This window comes from Rissa tridactyla, chromosome W (assembly GCF_028500815.1).
Source record: "Rissa tridactyla isolate bRisTri1 chromosome W, bRisTri1.patW.cur.20221130, whole genome shotgun sequence".
NCBI lineage: Eukaryota > Metazoa > Chordata > Aves > Charadriiformes > Laridae > Rissa > Rissa tridactyla.
In genome coordinates, this window is record NC_071496.1 from 25,386,406 (window position 1) to 25,410,296 (window position 23,891).

General features: G+C 40.9%; 1 protein-coding gene across 1 annotated transcript in view; it reads right to left on the reverse strand.

Annotated features, from left to right (window-relative positions):
• Positions 1-793: 793 nt before the first annotated feature.
• LOC128901960 (protein Hook homolog 3-like) overlaps positions 794-23,891 on the reverse strand; it is a 120,611-nt gene continuing 97,513 nt past the window's right edge. The window contains exons 15-22 of the mRNA XM_054184165.1: positions 18,317-18,496; positions 16,685-16,772; positions 7,708-7,742; positions 6,758-6,840; positions 4,534-4,634; positions 3,339-3,443; positions 3,137-3,208; positions 794-934 (exon numbers count right to left, since the gene is read on the reverse strand). Of these exons, the coding sequence (XP_054040140.1) occupies positions 794-934; positions 3,137-3,208; positions 3,339-3,443; positions 4,534-4,634; positions 6,758-6,840; positions 7,708-7,742; positions 16,685-16,772; positions 18,317-18,496 (805 nt within the window). The remainder of the gene's footprint in view (positions 935-3,136; positions 3,209-3,338; positions 3,444-4,533; positions 4,635-6,757; positions 6,841-7,707; positions 7,743-16,684; positions 16,773-18,316; positions 18,497-23,891) is intronic.

Genomic DNA, 23,891 nt, shown 5'->3' on the forward strand with positions numbered 1-23,891 from the left:
CTTTCTTTTATATTTATTTATTTATATGTGCATACACACACACACACACAAACTTCAATGAGTGGAACAAACCATTTGAAAACATTCACCTGTCAGCAAACATAACAGCAGCTGATAAAAGCAGATAGGAACCATTTTTAGGGAAGAAAAAAAGAAAGCCTGCAAAAATTCCCCTTCCCTACTAAATGCCAAGCATCATGAATAGGAGCAATCTCTGTATGTAGGAGAAGATGGGGGTGTGTGTGTTTTGGTTTTTGTTTGTTTGTTTTAGGGTTTTGTTTGGGGGGGTTGTTTGCTTTCTGCTTCTTTTAACTCATAAACATCCTAAAAGAGATAGCAAAGGATGTGGCTAGGATACTCTCATTGCCAATATTAAGTTTTTTGGCTGCAAATACATTTCACAATAACGTTATAGGATAATAATACATGTAGACACAAATATATCAACTGTAACAAATTTGTTTGCTATACAGCCTATGTCATGCTTTACATATGAGATAAGGCTTCATAGAAATTTTAAAGACTCCATTATTATACAAGATTTTTCTAGATTTTTCTCAAAACTTTTGCACAATCAAAAAGGCAGAGAGAGTAAGTGACAGAGACTCCAAAAAACATGAACATAATACATTAGAACAATGAGAAACCATAATAAAACCCCTTTTGGAACTGAGAAATAACAGTGGTTACAAGGGACAAAGAGATAGGATACTGGTTGAATTTCCAGAAATGTCACCTGCAACAGAAATGGCCTGGATCACAGAGCAATTTTCTTTCTAAAGGCAAGGCTTCTTTACCTTGCTGTTGCTGGCTGAACATAACCAGGGTAAGATCTCCTTGTGCTTGTGGCTTGCCTTTGTCTAGCTAGGAAGGACTGTCCTGAGCCTGTACTAGCCAGTCTGTCTTCTGCTGCTTTTTTATGCAGAGTCATTCCCTATAAAGAGAAACTTATCAGTGAATACCAATAAATAATGATGAACAACTCATTTACAATTTATTATTTCCTCTTCACAAATATGAGCTAATCTGGTTTGAATTTCAAGAATGGGGTTAAGACATACTTCCTGAGCCTTTTCAATGAGTTCACTTTTTATCATCATGCAAGTTTGCAGTAATTCTTGAGAAAAAGGACTCCCAGCGTGCCAGGTCTTGAACATGTATTTCCACACATGAACACGTGGTGCTATGACAAACCTTTTGGAAAGCCACCCCCACACCCCCACAGAAGTTGAGCTAGAAGAGTACTTCTCAATTATATTCACCCTCTGTGAAAATACTAACTTAATAGAAGTGGTGGGAGCATATTTTAGTGCTGGTGGATACCAAGTTGAACATGAGCCAGCAGTGCATCCTTGTGCTAAAGAATGCCAACAGCATTCTGGGTTGCATAAGGAAGAGTGTTGCCAGCAGGTCGAGTGAGGTGATCCTTCCCCTCTACTCAGCACTGGTGAGGCCACATCTGGAGTCCTGTGTCCAGTTCTGGGCTCCCCAGTACAAAAGAGACATGAACTTGCTGGAGAGAGTCCAGAAAGGGTCCACAAAGATAATTAAGGGATTGGAGCATCTTTCATACAAGGAGAGGCTGAGAGAGCTGGGATTTTTTAGCCTGGAGAAGAGAAGGCTCGGGGGATCTCATCAATGTGTACAAATACCTGAAGGGAGGGGCCATAGAAGGGGGCCAGGTTCTTTTCAGTGACGCCCAGTGAGAGGACAAGAGGCAATGGGCACAAATGGAAACGCAGGAGGTTCCCTCTGAATATAAGAAAACTCTTCTTGACTGTGAGGGTAGTTGAACACTGAACAGGTTGCCCAGAGAGGTTGTGGAGCCTCCATCCTTGGAGAGATTCAAAACCTATCTGGGCATGATCCTGGGCCCTGCTTGAGCAGGGGGGTTGGACCAGATGATCTCCGAAGGCTTTTCCAACCTTAGCTATTCTGTTATTCTTTGTTTTTGAGAGAATGTATGTCTTTAGCAGAAGCTAGGAGCTATGAAATATTTCCACTGTTGAATGGCAGGGAAAAAAAGAAAATCGCATGACGACTGGAAGATCCTGACCAGTATGAGATGATAGAAGCTATGGTGGGCTGTGGATAAAATCAGAGACTAACTAAAAGGAAGAAGCAGGTGAAGCTATCACTAATCATCTTCATCCACATGAGAGTCAGGCTACTGAACTATATCTCTCAGCTCAGCCTTGTCTTCTGCTTACCAGTGGGACCAACATTATATAGTTGGATGAGGGCACCAGGTCACCTGAAAGTGCTTTCAATACCAAAAAGATTCAGATGCTCTGTTTAAACACCATTTTACTCTCCTACTCATGAACATAGCAGGAACATAAAACAGCAAGAAGGAAACTCTTCCAAGGGAAGACAGAGTGAAATGATTTAACCTCTATGATGAAACAGATGCCTGTTACAGGGGGGTCAGGGACTCCTATCAGGAGAGTAGTTTCAAAGCAGCCATGCCCCATCAAAGGTAAGTCTTGAACACATTTGCTGAAAGTGAACAATTCCCTGCAAAAAAGTCCAACACTGTGTGACTGATATACAATTCCCTTATGCTTTGAATAGTGTAAGTGAGGCTTGACCCTGCACTTACCCATTTTCATATGTAGTAAACAGAATGAAAGAACCAAATATGTATAGCTTGGTAAATGCCACAAGAAGAGTATCAGGTGTGCACAAAACTACCTGCATTGTTACTCTAATGAAATAGAAACAAGCAGAAAATTGCGAAGGGGGCAAAGAAGAGAATGAATTTGAGTATTAGAAAACAGTATAACTAAAGGTCTGAAAATACAAAAAAGAAAATTGAGGCTTCCTTTCCCATCACAAAGTGATGCTTCAGGTTTTGAAACTTGAAAACAACACCCACTTTGGTTTCTATATTCTGAACTGAGGCTTACTTTGCTGTTTTTCAGTATGAACTCTGACAAGCCTTTTACAAGTTTATTGTTTTCCACTAGGGGTTAACTATTATATAATGATAACTAAAAGATAATGCTTTCATCTGCATATATATTTGAAAATACTTTACACACAAAAATATTATAAATAAATGAAGACCTTGATAAACACCACAGAAATAACTAAGATTAACCTTTTTATCGTTTTTAAGTTTGGAGATTCTTACCATATTATACCAGGCACTAACAATAAACTTCTCTTCCATTTCTCTTTGACTCTTTGTTTTTTCATATTCTTTCTAAAATAAAACAAACCCCATATATTTAAAATTGTTTAACTGCAGAGAACAGTAAATATTAGAGAAGCACAATCTATACCCCAAAATGAGGAAAAACAAAAGATCTACTGGGAAACAGGGAGATTATTACCTCTAATGAATGGAACATTCTGTCCTGTTCCTGCAACTGATTTTTCAGTGCCTGAATTTCGGGAGCTGTACCCTGGTTTTGTTTAGGATCTAAGGTGCGGATAACCTGTGAGAGGAAAACCACAGTTTGGTTTTAATTCAGTGTTGGAAAAGGTATCAAGGCATTATAACCACATAAGGCAGATTAAGAGACATAGAAATGACGTAAAACATGTCAATATAATAAAGTAAAATGACATTTTAAAATGTCAAACAAAATAATGCTTAATTTTAAAAGGTTGACATATAATACAAACACATCTCTCCCCTAATAAGACAGAGGCTCTAAATTGTCAACCAGGCTGTTGGAGAATATCTCTAAACAACAATCATGAAGTGTCACACATCATCTGAAATGTGCTCTAACAGGACTGTCAAACAAAAGTGTTGATAGAAGGAAGCAAGACCTCTGAGGTTCAATATCTTGGTCACAAGGAAGCAGTTCCTACCCCCACTTTATACTTCCATGGGGCCAGAGCATGTGAAACCTTTTCTTGAAGCCTTTTTCTCTTTATAGTTTAGGATTACCTATCTGTTACCCCTCGACTCACTCCTCACTGTGAACTCAAGGACTACTTCTATCTGGAAAGAGGCTGGGATTCAGGGATCTGGAGTCCAAGTAATGTAAATCCATGGCAGTGCATGTGTGATGAAGTTTCTGCCACTAAGTAAGATGAGGGGAACAACTAACTACATTCTTATGTGACACCCATCAGAGGCAGTATTTGAGTGCTAACAAATACTCAAGAATGATTCCAGTAAAGGCTGAGGTTTTTAATTTTGTCCTAGAAAACAGATGAAAAACTTTTTAAAAACATGTGAGCCCTAGCATGGACATGACTTCAGACAAACTGCATCCCTCACTGATGAGCCTGGAAGAACTTCCACCAAGAAACAGGTTATCATAACATCAGGAAGGGGTTAACACCATCTCTGTGTTATCTGCTGGCACTTGTGACTCTTTAAGGAGCTTTGTCTGGGTAACTCTAATATAAATCTGTATCAGTGGGGTACACATGTGTACAGAAGTAGTACAAAGGGTTTGGGTTAGACTGTAATCACAAGTATAGATACTTAATTTAATTTTATTCCTACGGAGTGAAAATGTGGTACAGCCTGTTAGGGAAGGATTGTTAACTTGGAACCCAGACACTTACACTTTTGGCCTTTTCCAAATACTTTTTGTATCGTTCTTCCATTTGCTTCATTTCTTCATCTTTTTTCTGCAAAGCTTCTTGTAATTCTTCAATTTTGAGTGCTTTATGTCAGGATTAGAGGATAAAATAATTACATTAAATTTATTTACATGCAGTTAAACAGACATTAAACCCACAGCTAGGACTTTATTTCAGTTAAGAAAAACTTACATAAGTAATGAAAAATACTTATTGTGCAGTGGACACAATAAGTTTAACTCAAAACCAAAGAAACGCATATGAAAAATGCAGATGAAAAATGGTATATTGTAGGTTAAATACACAGAAGTTTAACAGTCTTAAGTGACAAGCAAGATTCTTGCTCATATCTGCCCAAAGGCCATAATGAATAAAATTCTTCAAAACTGTGACATGAAAACACTCCAATTATGTTTTCTTTACATCATCCTCAAGAAGTGATGCAGACCAACAGGACAGTTTCACTATACATCCAGTTTCCTGTGTTGATTTAAGAAATGTGCCAAGCCACTACTACTTGTGCAAGCTATACATACTACTTGCATCTCAGAGGAAGATCAAATTTGTCACCATCAATCGAATAGTATATAACATTGGTGTCTGGTTATCAGACAATGATAAATATTTGACAACTCTTAATCTATCTGTTTTGTAACCTTATTTTTCAATTTTCATTTATGTTTTTCTTATTTACAATTTTGTCTCTAAGCATAAGGAAAACACTAAAATGATGACTGGGTAAGATTTCTTCCGCTGATCTATTACAGAACCAATTGCAGGTATTCATCAAGACTATAGAATCTGTTTTTCAAAATTTTGTATAATTCTGGCACAAACTTCTTGGCCATAATTCAGTCCAGTTAAAAGAATCCAAAGAAACAACCCACACACCATTTATCCTATTAATGGAAAGAAAGGAAGAAGTATAACTACTTTAACTGGTTTTGTCATATCAAGATAGAAGCTCAGCCCAAGGTTTTTCACAAACAACTTGCAATTCAAGCAAGCCAATCAGAGAAGTCTGAATATGCTCTAAATTTTAGGGGTTAGGGACTCAGAAAACCAGGCCCCTTTCTGCCCCGCCCCCCACAACTGAGACATGGTAAGTATGGAAGGATTCCATACTCATCAGCTACTCTGCCTGAACTTCATCTCCAGTTGGCTTATCATTTTCTAAATGTGGAATTTTATAACATGTAATATTGTTCTGTGGTTTAACTGGAAACTAATGAAAATTTATTTGATCTAAAATTTACCTAATGATTACATAATCATTAGGTAGCTGGAAAGCTGCCCAGCAGAAAAGGACCTGGGGGTGTTGGTCGACAGTTAGCTGAATATGAGCCAGCAGTGTGCCCAGGTGGCCAATAGCATCCTCGCTTGTATGAGAAATAGTGTTGCCAGGAGGACTAGGGAAGTGATTGTCCCCCTGTACTCAGCACTAGTGAGGCCACACCTTGAATACTGTATTCAGTTTTGAGCCCCTCACTACAAGACAGACATTGAGGTGCTGGAGCACATCCAAAGAAGAGCAACAAGGCTGGTGAAGGGTCAAGAGGACAAGTCCTATGAGGAGCAGCTGAGGGAACTGGGGTTGTTTAGTCTGGAGAGCTCAGGGGAGACCTTGTCCCTCTCTACAGCTACCTGAAAGGAGGTTGTAGCGAGGTGGGTATCGGTCTCTTCTCCCAAGTAACAAGTGACTGGATGAGAGGAAATGGCCTCAAGTTGCGCCAGGGGAGGTTTAGATTGGATATTAGGAAAAATTTCTTCACCGAAAGGGTTGTCAAGCATTGGAACAGGCTGCCCAGGGAAGTGGTTGAGTCGCCATCCCTGGAGGTATTTAAAAGACTTGTAGATGTGGTGCTGAGGGACATGGTTTAGTGGTGGACTTGGCAGTGCTAGGTTAATGATTGGCCTTGATAATCTTAAAGGTCTTTTCCAACCTAAACAATTCTATGATTCTATCATCCTTTGCCATGGTGGGCTCTAAAATGTCATTTGCTACATCTCAAGAATTAGTAACATGATTTTGGTCATTATAGCTTTCAGAGTAATTAACACCACACATACCACTACCACTTGAAACATATGTTTTGTTTTTCTTACAGCTTTTACAGGTATTAAATGAAATATTAATTAAAGATCATTCCCTGCATGCAAAACATTTTACAGTTAAACGAAATGGAGTGCATATCAGAAAACTCACAACTGTTACTACATCTTGGTTCCAAATCCTCAATAATAGCTCGTTTCTTCTGTAGCTCATTGTTAGCTTCATGGAGCTTCTCACTGTTACAAACCATAAAAGCACATATTATTTTTCCAATACTCTTATCCTCTTGAATGAATATTAAGTGATAAAAACCCCCCAAATCCTCAGAGTATGGTATATTTCTGGGAGTAGAGTTGACTTGGCTGTGAGGCATGAGGACAAATGACAAGTGGGTCAATGACTATGAGAATTTTTATAAAATATACTAAAAAGCATTACCATATATGCGGAGTTATAAAACCAGACAGCTTTATTCTTAATTATATACTTAATTTAGAATTTACAATAAATAGTACAAACCATGTTTGAAGTGTATAATATCAATAGCTGTGATAAGATTTGGGAAGAATGGCTTACTCTCCCCAAAGTTACAGAGAGACTATCCTTTCTAGTAAGCCAGTTAACAAGCAAACGATTCTTTAAGTAAAACTTGCAGTTATAAAAAGTGTAAAATTAAGAGCAGTGCAGAAAAAGTATAACAGAAAGATCGCACTCACTAAAATGTTATCTTTCAGTCCATAATGTATACTAAAACGTAAAAATGTAAATATTGTTTATATTAAAATGTTTTCCTCAGAACAAACTTAATTATTCCTCTTAATTTAAGCTTTACACAATTTTAAATAAAGTTTTCTAACCACCAGAAAATGGTGGCTCTTTCATAACTCCTTTTAATTTGGCAAAGGCTTTCCATAAGAAATGAAAATAATGCCTCAGTAACAGATCGTCTACATATTCCTGAGCTATTTGCCTTTCTCTTCTTTATATGTCTTCCAAATGCACTACTGCCTGCCCACTGATGTTAATGGCTAAGCACCTGCTAAGCATAGGGAAAGCAGATCATTTCATATGGCAAGCAAAATATGGAAAGCTTTATTACTTACAGATGCTCTTCAAGTTTCTTTTGTAGAAGCAGCGACTAAAATAGAAAGTTAAATGTGTCAGTTATTTTAACATGTTATGGTGCTTAGTATCATTTCAGTTATATTAAAATATATAATTTCACAATTATAACCAGAACCATTTCACCCATTTTTAGGTCATTACTGTATAGCAGTTTTCTGTAGTAGTTGTTATTTCTTTGACAGCTGTGGACTTTCGAAAATCAGAATGCCTTATAACTTCACAAATATTTTCTTGGAATTGGATGAATATAGGAAAGATTCATTAATGAAAAAATTCTATTACAGTTGTTTTCACTGCTTTGTGATTCAGTACTTTTGTAGATTAGACTCAACAAATTTATTGAAAATTAGATAGTGGAAAATTTGCTTGAAGAGTCGTCCAATGCATCAAAGCAATTTCACATAAAGACTCGAGGTAAAATTCTGTCCCCACAAAAATTAGATGGAGTAGAGTGCCACTGACCAGAGCACAGCAGAATTTTTATCCTCAATTGCTCTGCTTTTCTCTGTTTTCACATCTATCTTTGCCTACAAATATGTAAATATAATACACCTTATGGTGTTCTGATTTCTGGCTAAGTCACATTTGAATAAGCTCTTGGCAGGGGTGGTGGTGGTAGAGAGCTTCAAAGCAAATTTTAGTTTAATCATAAACTGACTTTATATACAGTAAGCATGTTTTACAATAAAAACCATATGTATAAATGTCTATAAAGTAAAAGTAGTGTTAAGTAAACAGAAAGCCATACTCACAATAGCCTTGAGCAGAAACCCATGCCAGGAAACAGAGGTGACATATTAGCATAAAGCAAAAACAGCAACCAACAGAAGAAACTATTTAGTAACTTAAAGTAGCTTAAAGCTATGCATTTTTTCCAGACATGCACATTTTTCATATTTCTCTGTTCTCATTAAGTTTCATCCTGTCACATTTTCTGTTTAAGCAAGCTAATAAAAATTATCCATACTGTGTTCAAGCATATGAATGCTTTTCCCCTTTCACACACGTGCAAGCATCATACTCAAACCAGAATGTCAAAGGAAAGCAGTTGCTGTTATCATAGAATCATAGAATGGTTAGAGTTGTGTCTTGGTTTGAGGTAAAACAGAACCAACTTTCTGTTCAGTAATTTTAGTAATTTCTTAGCTAGGCCTCTTCTAACTCTCTGAAATTAACAGCATGTTGTGCTGAAAATGGTTCGTTCTCAGAGCGATAAGACCAATGTTTACAATCAGTGCCAAGGAATGGTATGCACAGAGGCTCTTGCTTATACTTATTGCTATAACAACCAAGGTCAGCTAATTTTGTCATTTGTCCCATTGGAGGGGCGGAAACGGAAAAGCATAGAGGGGTCCCACCTGCAGGGAGGAGCGGACAGGACAGGTGACCCAAAACTGACCAACAGGATATTCCATCCCATCTTCCCCATGCTCAGTATAAAAGCTGAGGGATCAAAGACTCAGTCTCTTTTCTACAATGGCCGACGTCCGAGGAGGACCCTGTCTGTTCATCTGCCTTTGATGCCGATCCGTGGGTTCCTGACTCCAGCTGTGGAATCCAGTTCCCACCCGTTGCTGAGTCCAACCTGGGACTTCCCCAGTGCCTGCTGGTGACATCATCCTGGGAGCTTAATATGGTTTTGTATATACTGTATCTATTTTATTCTTTCCTTTTTATTTTGTTATTAATATTTCATTAAAGTAGCTTAGTTTCTTCTAAACTCGTAAATCTCTTTATTTCTCCGCCTCTTCTCTGTGTGCAAGAGGCTGGGGGAGAGCATCTGTCACTGGCCATTGGCCAATTTGGCCAAAACCATGACAAGTTGGAAGGTGCTTTAAAGATCATCTAGTTCCAACCCCCCCGCCAGGGACAGGGACTCCTTCCACTAGACCAGGTTACTCAAAGCCCCATCCAACCTGACCTTGAACACCTCCAGGGATGGGGCATCCACAGCTTCCCTGGGCAACCTGTTCCAGTGCCTCAGCACCCTCATTGTAAAGAATATCTTCCTAGTATCTAATCTAAATCTCCCCTTTTTCAGTTTAAAACCATTACCCCTCATCCTATCGCTATGCTCCCTCATAAAGAGTCCCTCTCCACCTTTTCTGTAGGCCCCCTTTAAATACTGGAAGGCTGCTATAAGGTCTCCCTGGAGCCTTCTCTTCTCCAGGCTGAACAACCCCAACTCTCTCAGCCTGTCCTCATAGGAGAGGTGTTCCAGCCCTCTGATCATCTTTGTGGCCCTCCTCTGGACTCGCTCCAACAGGTCCATGTCCTTCTTATGTTGGGGGCCCCAGAGCTGGACGCAGTACTCCAAGTGGGGTCTCACCGGAGCAGAGTAGAGGGGCAGAATCACCTCCCTCGACCTGCTGGCCACGCTTCTTTTGAGGCAGCCCAGGATGCGGTTGGCTTTCTGGGCTGCAAGCGCACATTGCCAGCTCATGTTGAGCTTCTCATCCACCAGCACCCCCAAGTCCTTCTCCTCAGGGCTGCTCTCAAGCCGTTCTCCGCCCGGCCTATAATTGTGCATGGAATTGCCCCGACCCAGGTGCAGGACCTTGCACTTGTCCTTGTTGAATTTCATGAGGTTCCCACAGGCACACTTCTCAAGCCTGTCCAGGTCCCTCTGGATGGCAATCCCTTCCCTCCAGCATGTCGACCACTCCTCACAGCTTGGTGTCATCGGCAAACTTGCTGAGGTTGCACACAATCCCACTGTCCATATTGCCAACAAAGATGTTAAAGTGTACCGGTCCCAGTACCGACCCCTGAGGAACTCCATTCGTCATTGCTTGCCACTTGGACATCGAGCAGTTCACCGCAACTCTTTGAGTGCGACCATCCGGCCAATTCCTTATCCACCGAGTAGTCCATCCATCAAATCCATGTCTCTCCGATTTAGAGACAAGGATTTCATGTCGGACAGCGTCAAATGCTTTGCACAAGTCCAGGTAGATGATGTCAGTTGTTCTTCCCTCATCCACCAACGCTGTAACCCCATTGTAGGCGGCCACCAATTTTGTCAGGCACGATTCGCCCTTCGTGAAGCCATGTTGGCTGTCACCAATCACCTCCTTATTTTCCATGTGCCTTAGCAGAGTTTCCAGGAGGATCTGCTCCATGATCTTGCCAGGCACAGAAGTGAAACTGACCAGCCTGTAGTTCCCTGGTTCATCTTTTTTTCCCTTTTTAAAAATGGGGGTTATGTTTCCCCTTTTCCAGTCACTGGGAACTTCACCGGACTGCCACGACTTCTCAAATATGATGGATAGTGGCTTGGCAACTTCATCCAGCAGTTCCCTCAGGACCTGCGCATGTATCTCCTCAGGTCCCATGGACTTGTGTATCTTCAGGTTCCTTAGATGGTCTCGACCCTGGTCTTCTCCTACAGTGAGCAGTTCCTCATTCTCCCAGTCCCAGTTATGAAAAGTAATTTTAACATTGAAGTCACATTAGTAGCTGCACTGATTTTGGCTGGGATAGAGTTAAATTTCTTCATAGTAGCTTGTATGGGGCTATGTTTTGGTTTTGTGCTGGAAACAGTGTTGATAATACAGGGATGTTTTAGTTATTGCTGAGCAATTCTTACACAGAGTCAAGGTCTTTTCTGCTCCTCACTCCTCCCTGCCAGCGAGTAGGCTGGGGGTGCACAAGAAGTTGGGAGAGGACACAGCTGGGGCTAATGACCAATGGGATATTCCCTAACACATGACGTCATGCTTAGCAATAAAAGCTGGGAGAAGAAGCAAAGGGGGGACGTTCAGAGTGATGGCCTCTGTCTTTCCAAGGAACTGTTACATGTGATGAAGCCCTGCTTTCCTGTAAATGGCTGAACACCTGCCTACTGATGGGAAATAGAGAACGAACTCCTTATTTTGCTTTGCTTATATGTGCAGCTTTTGCTTTCCCTATTAAACTCTTTATCTCAACCCACGAGTTTTTCTCACTTTTACTCTTCCAATTTTCTCCCCCATCCCACTGTGGGGGGAGTGAGCGAGCAGCCGTGTGGTGTTTAGCTGCCTACCTGCATTAAATCACAACAGTACCAAAGCAGCAGACAATATGTAGTCTGTTGGGCTTCAATCAACATGTAGAGATACATGTATTTTGGTGGAGAGATTCTGAATTGGTGTTATTTTCACATGGTTTATATACAAGACATTAAATATTGGATATTTAACTCAGAGACTTCCTTTTTGGTTTGCATTTGTCCAGTACCCGTTATAGTGGAATCCTAGTCTGTGACTGATACTCCAAAGTGCTATCACAACATAAAATAAAATCATCAACAAAATTACTTTGTTGCTCTTCCTTTCCATGTTCTTTCAAGAAAAGTTTAAACACAAAGACAATACAGACAATTTCTATGCAATCCAAGAAAAATTTTTAGCTGGAATTTAAACACTTCAAAATATTTTTAATCACATTCCTGGGTTGTGCTGTTTGATTAGTTCAAAGTTGTCTTTTACACTATGAATAAAGAGGGTAGGAGGTAAAATAACCCAAGTGACCAAGAAGGTAACAGTGACTCCACTGAGTTCAGAGATACAGAACTTTACAGTAGCTATGGACCTGCAGGTTTTGGCCATTTGCTTTTTTTTCTTTTCCAGTTTTTCTAAGAAATATAATAACAAATTACACACTCAGAGGAAGGAACACCCTGTTGGCATCTCCCAGGGCTGTCTCAGGAGAGCATCAGTCCCATGGTCCAGGCGTGGAATCTATCAAGATGAGTCAATGTTGGAGCACCTTTCAGACTGAGGGGGGAGGGTTGCTGCCTAGGGATATGGGACACATTATGGGGAAAAAAATTTTGGGATTGCACAGGACTTATTATGGGTTGTTTAGGGGAGGAACCAAAGGCAGGAAAAGGAAGCGGTTTAGGTGATTTGGGGAGGAACGAGTGTGGGAAAATAGAGGGTATGGAGATAAAATGGGCTAGTTGCATGTTAACAGTGGCTGTACACTTGTCTGGCCATGCCCTCTACCCGATCGGTGCATTCTGTGTTATCTTATTAAATTCCATTTCTCTTTCCTTGGTTGAGGAATGCTAGTCTGTGTGCGTGTGTGTGTATGGGGATCTGAGTACCGGTGACTGGAGTTAGACCACAGGCCACAGGGGTTCATGTGCCTGGATACCAGCAACTAGAGAAACCAGAGTGAGTGAAATCAAGTGCCAACCACCAGAGTGGAACCAGGGGCCAGAGCACTAAAGTGGCAGCAACTGGAGTGAGCATGGTGGTTGTGTGAGTGAATGTGTGAGTGCTAGCAAATATAAAGCTGGACTAGCCAGCATGTAGGTGAAGTGACCTGGGACCTAGGAATATGTGTGTGTGTCTCTAAGGGCAAAACTGGCTATTGGGGGAACAGAGGAGTCCTGGTCACTGCACTAGCAACTCGAGTGGGCCTGCAGCCTCAAGGGCCCTTATGTCTAGGTGCCAGCAACTGGGGAGACTGGGATCCAGGGGTCAGCTACTGGTCAGACTGAGTGTCTGAGCCCTGCTGTTGAAGGCATCCACATTATACATATTGTGGAATAATTACTAAATTGGCCAAGAATACAAAAATACAGCATTGTTCACACATTAAGGAAAGTCATAAAATCAAGAGGCTTCTGAGGTAGAATACAGCCGCAGCTAGCACATGAAGAATGCAACATCTGTGATTCCCTGTACAAGGTTGTTTGCGAAACTACACGAGGGATGGAACGGAATGCGCTTGTTCCGTGGCCTTCCCTTGTGACGAATAGCAGATATGGGGACGAGATGGTTCTACAGAACTGATAAGCAGCCTACACGCTACCCAAGCCAACATTTCGTCAAATGTTGATGAAATGTTGTCCTTTGTGCGAACTTTGCTCACCACAATGTACCAAAACACACCTCCATCCCGGAGGCTATCCGCCCCCGAGGTGTGAACACTCCTCCTTGAATACATTAATCATAATAAAAGTACGTATGACTAAAGTCACTCAAACTCCACTTTGAAGATAAAAAAATAATATAAAAATAGCCCAAGAGAGAGGGGATGTCAGGGAAGACACCATCGTGAAGAATTCCACCGCTGATTTCCGGGATCAGTCGACGGGCTGAGCCTTTCTTCCCCCCTCCATAGGGATGCCTTTGGGTAAGACTTCGATTACACCGAGCGCTTTCTCAGGGACTTAGAAATTTCTCTAGAGAATCTCTACCCTACATTTATAGCCAGGCTGTATCATTTATAATTTTGTTGCGCGTTTGTATACTTAACAATATCTTTATTTGCACGTGCTTTGCAGACAGTGTATTTATCACCGGCAATCCTAAAGAACCTGTATATCTGTTGTTTAAATAAACTGCACTGTTTAAGTAGCTAGCCGTTTCGCTTTCTCACTGAACGCGACCAAAGACTGGAGAGAGGCTGTGCTAGTTCAGGAGCACGACTAGACTGAAGGTGCAGTCCACTATTAGTGTATCCAAATCGTAATAGTTTAATACATATTAAACGCGATTGGACTGATAGTGCTGAATTGGGCATCACTCAGAATTTAAACCTAGCTGCACCTAGCCTCCCACCTCGGTGAGGAGTGTTAGAACGCAAGGGGGTTTATCTTCTGCCAAAACCGCTTGGCCCTGTTTCACGCAACACATATGTACGTATATTTGCACTAGTGGACCTCTATCCTGCTCAGCCAGAGAGGGGAGCAGGATGAGGCCATCAGTGCTGTCTGTGCTTATGTGAGTGCTCTGTATGTCTGTCTCTGATCTCTGTGGCTAGCCACATATATATGTGTATATGTGGTATATATGCGTGCTGTGTGTGTGCTTACTGGGAATATATCTTCAGCCTCGCTATTGATTGGACCTGAAGACATGGAGCTGTGGCAGCCTCATCTCTCTTGGGCTGATGGATCTGGCCTGATTTCCCCTAACAGATTTAACAGGTTGGCCCCTGCTTTGAGTAGGAAGATGGACCAGACATCCAGACCCCTAAAGGTACCTTTCAACTTAAAGTATTTTGTGCTTCTACATTTCCTTTTCTGCTCATTTAAGAGTATATGTAGGCAAATATTCAGAACCCAACAAGATAGGTCCGTGGGGGTAGTGCCTATACATAACTGCAGGTGTTGTCAAATTTATACTGAAGCTAGGAATGCAGCTGGTGCATCATGAGCTTCAGCTCTGCCTGTTACCCACAGCAGGCTGTACAGTTCCATGTGAAAACCTGTGCTGGCATCCCAAACCAGCTCGGATTATACCATGTAGGTATACCATGTAGGGCTGTAGTCAATCCTTTAAGTGCACTGTAGACATATCACAGAATGGTATCTTAAATCATTGTCTAAACCAAAGCCTCAAACAGGGACAGATTTAAAATGACAATAAATAAAAGTATATTTGAATAGACTGAGATTATTTACAATATGCTCCGCATCTGAGAACAGCTGTCATAAACACATTGCTCAAAAAAGTAAATCACAAAACAAAGCTGTCAATTGCTGAAAATGACAAAACTCATGAGAAAAAAAAATGATCTGTCTTATCAATAAATGCTTTCTCTGGGTTCCTAAACTGTAAAAGTGAAATTTCATTTTCTGGTACATAAATATAATTGACTAGGTGCGTTTTAAGAAATATCATCAGAAGTTTTCAGGAGAATGTTAAATTTAGCAATATTACAATCAAACTTGTCAAATGGAACTGCTAAAAACTCCTCTGTTTGTATTCGCTAATCCTTAATTTCAAGCATATTTAAATGCATTCCTTGACAAAACCTGACTCCACAGCAGTAAACAGAGGTTTTCCTCTTGATTTTCAGTGGGACCATGACTTGCCTTCAGGTCCCACAACTCTTCTTGCCAGAGTGGAGCTGAGAGCAACAAAGATCCTTTTTCCGAGAGACTAACAGCATGTCAGTAAAGTTGTGTTATTCTTCATGCCAGTACCAAAATATCAATGCTCTGATCTCACTGGGATAACAAGGCAGGAATGTTTATGAGAGCATGAGAAAGGTGGAGACTTAGTTGACTGAATTACTTATGCTGTTGCACTGCTGAGGAAGCCCTAAGATTTCTTAGTCTTTCGTACATGCATAACAGAATCAATATCAATTTGGTTGGGCTTTTTGAGACTTCCTACATCAAAATGATAGTGATAGTGTTACTAATAAAGGTTCCACTCAACTGAACACTATTAAATGGTGCTCCTATTGAGGATGACACCCTGAAAAATTTGACCTGTAACCAAGACAGTAAAGAATATCATGGAATGACATAATAGTAGAGACCCATTTTAAAATGAATTATAAGTTATTTCTTAAGAGCATTTTTCTAAATAGGAAATCACTGCTTTCAGGACAGTTCTATAGCTTCTACTCTCAAATAAGGGAGGTGGCAAATAAAATTTTCAGTGGAAGATTAGAATTTGTGTTCCCACACTAGCCCTGTGACAATGTCTTTATTTTACGAAGGATTGCTCATTTGACTTTTTTAGTTTTGGCTTGCATGACATCTTGCATTAGAGATACACATTTATATCAGCAATTGCTGGGTTTCCACTGGCAAGAAAGGTATTAACTACCATGAAGAACACTTAAACAAAAATACCTCCAGATTTTACTAAGAAATGAAAAATCAATGTATCCTTAATTTCCTATAAATGTCTCTATTCTAATTACATATTTTTAAATAATGCTGAGTTTACTACTGTGATGGATACATTGAATGGAAAAAATGTATTTAATTCATTTTCTACAGAGAAAGTTTCTATTTATTCTAGACAAACATTTCATTTTACATTTCTCATTGAGAAAAATACAGTTTAAATGTAAAACCATAACGGCCCATATGGAAAGATACCAGAAATCTCCATTTGCATTATTTCTTCATGATGTAACAAGCAGGAGATATTATGTAAAGCTGAAAGGTAGGATAATAGCAATTACTTGAACACAAGTTTTACATACATTTCTACTTACATCTTCAGCTTTTGAATCTTGCTCCTGCAAAGACTTCTGTAGTTCTTCAACCTGGGACTGTACTTCTAGCAGTCTCTGATTTACCAGCCTAGGAAATAGATAAAACTTTACTTTTCAGAAACAATGAATTACAACATGATGAAATCCAAGATGCTTAGTGTTCAGCATTATCAGGACATCTATGCAAGAGATACAACACTATTTCTTTATTCAAAATTGTATTGGGTTTATGTGACAAGGCTTTGCTAGCAGGGGGAGGGGGGCTGTGGGGGTGGCATCTGTGAGAAGAAGCCAGGGGCTGTCCTGTGCTAGACACAATTGGTTCCAGCTGGCTTTGCAACAGACCCACCACTGGTCAAAGCTGAGCCAATCAGAGAAGCTGGTGGCACCTCTGAGAAAACATATTTAAGAAAGAGCAAAGCGCTGCCTGGGAGTGAGGAAAAAAAAGTGAGAAAGAATCCTGCAGGCACCAAGGTCAGAGAAGAAGGAGGGAGAGGAGGTGCTCCAGGTGGTGGAGCAGATATTCCCCTGCAGCTAGTGGAAAGGACCACAGTGGATCAGGCATTCCCTGCAGCCTGTGGAGAGGACCATGCCAGAGTAGATATGCACGCTGCAGCCCATGGAGGACCCCATGCTGGAGCAGGTGGATATTCCCCAAAGGACCTGCGGCACAGGAGACATGGGGAATGCAGGGTTGCAGTCAGTCCACAACAGTTCCTCTCTGCTGCTCCTTCCTCCTGACACTTTTTCCCTGCTCCAGTGTGAGTCCTTCCATGGGCTTCAATTCCTTCAGGAAATATCCAATTGCTCCAGCGTGAGGTCCTCCACGGGCTGCAGGGGAATCTCTGCTCCAATGCCTGGAGCTCCTCCTCTGACCTTGGTGTTCGCACTACTGTTTCTCACTCTTTTTTCTCTCTTCTTCTGCATGTCCATTATTTTTGCTCTTTCTTAAATATGTTTTCACAGAGGTACCACCAACTTTGCTCAGCTTTGGACAGCGGTGGGTCTGCTGCAGGGCCAGCCGGAACTGGCTGTGACTGGTCTAAGATTCTTTCTGCTGACTTTGTCCTCGCTGATCGCAGTATTCTGTGGCTGAAGCAAGACAGCTAAAACCTACTGTGTACTACAGTAAGAGAAAATTCAGTACATAAAATCATGGAAAAGTTTTTATCACCCTAAATTTTCATGAAATACTCAGTTTTACAAAATCTAGATAATCTTGACAGCAGTTCTAATACCTGTGAACATACTTTTAAAGAACAAAATAAGAAACAGAAGGGAAGATGGAAAACGTACAGGGAATGAATGGGTAGTAGGAAGAAAAGGGATTCTTTTTGTTACACTTGCTTTACAGAAGGAGAAGCTTAAGTGTAATACATGGTTCCTTTTGTGAGCTTTTGCATCATTCCAATCACAATCTATTACAGAATTCTTCAGCCCACACTGCAGGCTACAGATACACTGAAACAGCATTGAATGACTGAGTAGACTCACAGGATGGTTGAGATACTTTTTGACAGGGCTAACCACATTTTTTTACATAAGGAACTTGGCCCTGACAACAGTCTGCTAAGATAGAAGTGTACGGCATTGTTATGAAAGCTACTGGAACAGAGAACAATACTTCCTTACCTGTTCTCTGTCTCCAATTCATTCTTCCGTAAATTTGTACCATCAAGCAAGCTCCGCAACAAGGTGATCTTTTCATTGTCAGAACCTTCTTGGTTCAGCTTTAACATCTTGTTCTCATGCTGAAGGCGAATGAGTTTCTCCCTAAACAAATAAAATCTACTAGAAGCAGCTTGCAATTCTCTATAAAGAATAAAACAGTTTACCACAGGATGTGTAAAGATAACATAAAGATCTTTACAAGTTTTAGAAATAGATGAAACTACAATTGACAATTGATTTTCAAATTCAAACTTGATTAAAGAAGCTGCAATTGTACAAAACACAGAAAAGGAACCTGGCCTGAGGGCCCAGATTAGATCTGAGAGAACAAGGCCAGACAGACTGATGGGTAGTAAGCAGAGATGGATATCGGGGTATCAAAGGATACAGGTTGTAAACTTAGCTATCAATAAACTACTGCATGAACCTGGGCAAGTCACTTCCCTCTTCTTGGTCTTATTCCCCGCAGCCCTCATGAATGTCACTGTATCAAGTCTGGCTGGGATAGAGTTAACTTTCTTCGTACATGCTGTGTTTTGGATTTGTGGCTAAAACAGTGTTGATAACACACTAATATTTTGTCTATTGCTGGACAGTGCTTGCACAGAGTCAAGGTTTTCTTTTTTCCCCGCTCTGCTCCAGCCCAGTGAGTAAGCTGGGGGTGGGCAAGAGGTTGGGAGAGGACACAGCTGGGACAGTTGATCTGAACTGGACAAATGGATATCCATATCATATAATATCATGATCAGCAATACAAACTGGGGTAGAGGAAGAAGGGAGTGGGGTGGGGTTTTTTTGTTTGGAGACTGGCTGGGCATCGGTCTGCTTGTGGGAGGTGGTAAGTGATTGCCTTTGCACCACTTGGGGTTTTTTTCCCTCTTTCCTTCACCTATTAAACTGTCTTTATCTTGACCTATGAGTTTTCTTGCTTTTGCTCTTCCTACACTCTCCCCTTTGGGGCAGGGCAGGGGAGAGTGAGCGAGCAGTTGTGTGGGTGCTTAGCTGCCTGGAGTCAACTCACAACAGTCACTTTTTTATTTAGAACAAGTCCAACAGCCTGTGAAATGTGCTTAACTGATTTGTGTCAGTGTGGAACAGTGTTAGGGCCACAGGGTGAAGTGTGACCTTTGATTGTTTTGTCTGTCTGGCCACAGACGAGACGGTGTGTCTATCGTGTCTGTGTTTTGCAGGAGCCACCTGGCGAACATTCTAGAATACCAACTTAAACCAGTCCTGTTGTTATCTGCATAGTGACCTGTAAGAGGGGGGATACACCCATTTTTGGCAAGGGCCAACCATTTTAGAGGCAGTTATGAATATGTATTAGTATAGGAGATATAAACCAAAAATGGGGTCTGTAAGGTGTGTGTCTTGGTTGGGCAGAGACCCCCGGCACACCCAGCGCTGTTTGCTTGCCTTTATTCCTTTAATAAATTATAAATTCTAATTGGAATCCTGTTTGCAATTAAATCATTTATCACAATTTGGGGGCTCGTCCGGGATGGTCTTAGTTCCTGAATTCTGACTTGATCTAGGAGGGGCGCCCCACCATTAGGTGGCTCCTGATCAGGTCAGGTCGGGACTAACGCCATCCTGAACCTGAGTAAAGGCAAGCAAAGAAAAGATTTTGATTTTTATTTTTATGAGCTCCCTTGCCGGCTGCAGCAGTTTATTTTACCCGTAATTCTGCGCGCGAAGATCCGAACGAAGATGACGGAGTCATAAGTATTTAAAGTGTATACCGTTCGGTTGGGTGGGATTCGGTTGCCTGTGTGTAAGAGTGTGATTGAGACGGAACCTGGTTCCGAAGTGATTGTGGAGGTCTTCTAACCGCGGTTCCAATCTCCCGCGAGGGACTTGGCCGGTGAAGGACCGAAGCGATTCCTATAGGATTCGTGGGTGGGTGATAGGTCCTAAACCCCCTGCAAGACACTCTTACTGGTAACCAAGGGCTGTAGGAATTGCCACAGTAAAATTCCTAGATGGGTCAGACAAAATCGAAGACCCAGGACCAGAGGAAAGGGAGCAAATTACCACATATACCATTGGAAAGTCCATTAGGAATAATGATTAGGAATTGGAATGAAAGGGGCCCCAGAAAAGGAAAAAGTAAATTAAAATTAGTTCACTATTGTATGATTGAATGGCCGAAGAAACCTTTAAAACCACATGTCTTTTGGCCTGGTTTTGGATCCTTTGAAGACTGTATTTGCCAGGCCTTAAATCTATATGTTAATTCAAAGGAACCTTTTAGTCAGGAGGAAAGTGATTATGCAGGATTATGGATCAGGACTTCACGTCCTTTTCCGGCTTCAATACTTACATTAAAAACGGATGAAAAGTCTGAGAAAGAAGAAGGAAACAAAGACGAAAAAGGGAAGGAAAAAGATGATAAAGGGGAACCACTGGATAACTTACCACCTCCATATCCTAACAATCCTCCTCCAACGGTGGCTCTCCCTCCAGGGGCCGTAGTACCCCCACCAGTGCCACCGTTACCCCTGCCTCCACCACCGACAGCACCGGAATTAGATCGACCTCCGGCTGCATGTACGAGAAGTAGAACTGCCACATCTGGGGGAGCTTCTCTATATCCCTTACGAGAAGTACCCCTCGGAGGCAATCAGGGAGGCATCGGGTTTGTGGCAGTTCCATTAAATACCACAGATGTAAGGAATTTCAAGAAAGAAATGGGGACCCTATTAGATGATCCCCTTGGAGTAGCAGAAAAACTAGACCAATTTTTAGGACCTAATACTTATACCTGGGAAGAAATACAGTCCATTTTAGGGATCTTATTTACTGCTGAGGAAAAGGGACAAAAATTTTTGTAGCAGCAGTAAAAGAAAGTCGGAAAAATCAGAATCCGTTTAGAGAGAAAAGGGAAAAAAGAATAGAGCAGACACCCAGAGGACAGCCTCATAGGGAGAGATTCACAATTCCTGTCTGTTACTACTGTAACAAGAGGGGACATGTTCAGAGGAACTGTCGTAAGCGAGAACAAGATGAGAAAATGTTCAAAGAAGAATAGGGGTGTCAGGGGCTATATCTTTTGGGGACTTAAACATCAACAGAGCCCTTGATAAAATTATTAATAGGTCCCCATAAGGAGGAGGTTTTATTTTTAGTGGATACAGGAGCTGAAAAATCAACCATTCAGAAACTTCCAAAAGGAATAGAGATAGGGAAGAACTATATGTCAGTAGTCGGGGCAAAAGGAGAACCTTTTAAAGTCCCTATCTTGAAAGATGTAGAAGTAGAAACAGAAAAGAAAATTTGTCTTAATGATTTACTTTTGCTCCCTGAAGCGGAATACAATTTACTAGGAAGGGATCTGATTTTGAAGTTAAACTTGAGCATTCAGAGTCAGGGGAACAAACTGCAGATCAAATTATATACTTTAACACAGGAGGATGAAGAAGCTATTAACCCCTCGGTGTGGTATAAAGAAGGGGAAACTGGAAAAATAAAAATGGACCCCATAAGCATTCAAATAATAGATCCACATCGTTCGATTAGAATCAAGCAATACCCTATACCCATGGAGGGTCGAAAAGGATTAAAACCTGTAGTTGACAGACTTTTAGAAAAAGGAACCTTGGAACCATGTATGTCACCTTATAATACACCCATCCTCCCTGTAAAGAAACCGGACGGGTCATACAGAATGGTACAGGATTTAAGAGCTGTAAATCAGCGAACGATTACTAAATTCCCTGTAGTGGCAAATCCCTATACTTTATTAAGTCATATTTCTCCCAGACATACTTGGTATAGTGTGATAGATTTGAAAGATGCTTTTTGGGCCTGTCCTCTGGACGAAGGATCTAGAGATTATTTTGCTTTCGAGTGGGAGGACCCTGAAACGGGACGGAAACAGCAATTAAGATGGACGGTATTACCACAGGGGTTTACGGAGTCACCAAATTTATTTGGGCAAACTTTAGAGAAAATCTTACAGGATTTTACATTACCCCAGGAGATAAAATTATTGCAATATGTAGATGATTTATTAGTAGCAGGAGAAACTGAAGAGGGGACCCAAGAAGCTACTATTAAATCGTTAAATTTTCTAGGGGAGAAGGGATTGAAGGTGTCCCAATCAAAACTACAGTTTGTAGAACAGGAAGTAAAATACTTAGGACATTGGCTAAGTAAGGGAAAGAAGAAACTAGATTCTGATAGGATATCTGGGATTCTATCTTTAAGACCCCCACAAACTAAAAAGGAGGTTCGGCAAATATTGGGATTATTAGGATATTGTAGATCATGGCTTGAAAATTATAGTGACAAGGTAAAATTTCTATATGAAAAATTAACTAGTAACCAACTTAAGTGGTTTACAGAAGATGACCAGAAATTCGAGGAAATAAAAAAGGCATTAATACAAGCACCTGTATTGAGCCTCCCAGATTTAGAAAAACCTTTTCATCTTTTTGTGAATACATCAAATCAGACAGCATATGGAGTTCTTACTCAAGACTGGGCAGGAATAAAAAAACCTGTGGGGTACTGTTCTAAATTACTTGATCCAGTAAGTAGAGGATGGCCTGCTTGTCTCCAAGCTTTGGTAGCTACCGCATTATTAATAGAGGAAGTTCGGAAAATTACCTTTAGTGCTCCTTTAAAAGTGTATACCCCACACAATGTCAGGAGTGTTTTACAACAAAAGGCAGAAAAATGGTTAACGGACAGCTGGATCTTGAAATATGAAGCAATATTAATAGACTCCCCCGATTTAGAACTAAGGGTGACTTCTGCTCAGAGTCCAGCACAGTTTTTGTTTGGAGAGCCATCAAAGGAAGTACAACATAATTGTTTAGAGGTAATTGAGACCCAGACTAAGGTGAGGCCGGACTTAAGAGATACTGAGTTAGAAAACGCAGAAGTGTTATTTGTAGATGGCTCCCCCCGTGTGGTGGAAGGGAGGAGAAAATCAGGATATGCCATAATTAATAAAAATTTAGAACTTATAGAATCAGGACCTCTGAGTCCATCATGGTCAGCTCAAGCTTGTGAGCTGTATGCCCTTTGTAGAGCCCTGGAATTATTACAAGGAAAAAGCGGGACCATATTTACGGATTCTAAATATGCGTATGGAGTAGTCCACACTTTTGGAAAAATTTGGGAGGAAAGAGGTTTAATTAATACCCAAGGAAGGAATCTAATACATCAAGAACTAATCGTGAAAATTTTAAAGGCGTTAAGAAAACCAAAGGAGATAGCAGCGGTACATGTGAGAGGACACCAAAAGTGATTAGATTATCGAACCAGAGGGAATAACCTAGCCGATAGAGAGGCCCAGGAAGCAGCCCTGAGGACTCAGGTCACTAAAATTAATGTAGTACAAGTACAAGGAGACATTAGTGAAAAAGAACTAGAGGAGAAAGAAAAGAAATTTACCCCTGAGGAACAGGCAAAATTAGAGAAAATAGGAGCTAAGTCAGAACAGGGAAAATAGATGCTGCCCGACGGGCGAGAGATGTTGCCAAAAGCTTATGCCAGGCAAATATTAGAACGATTACACACACAAACA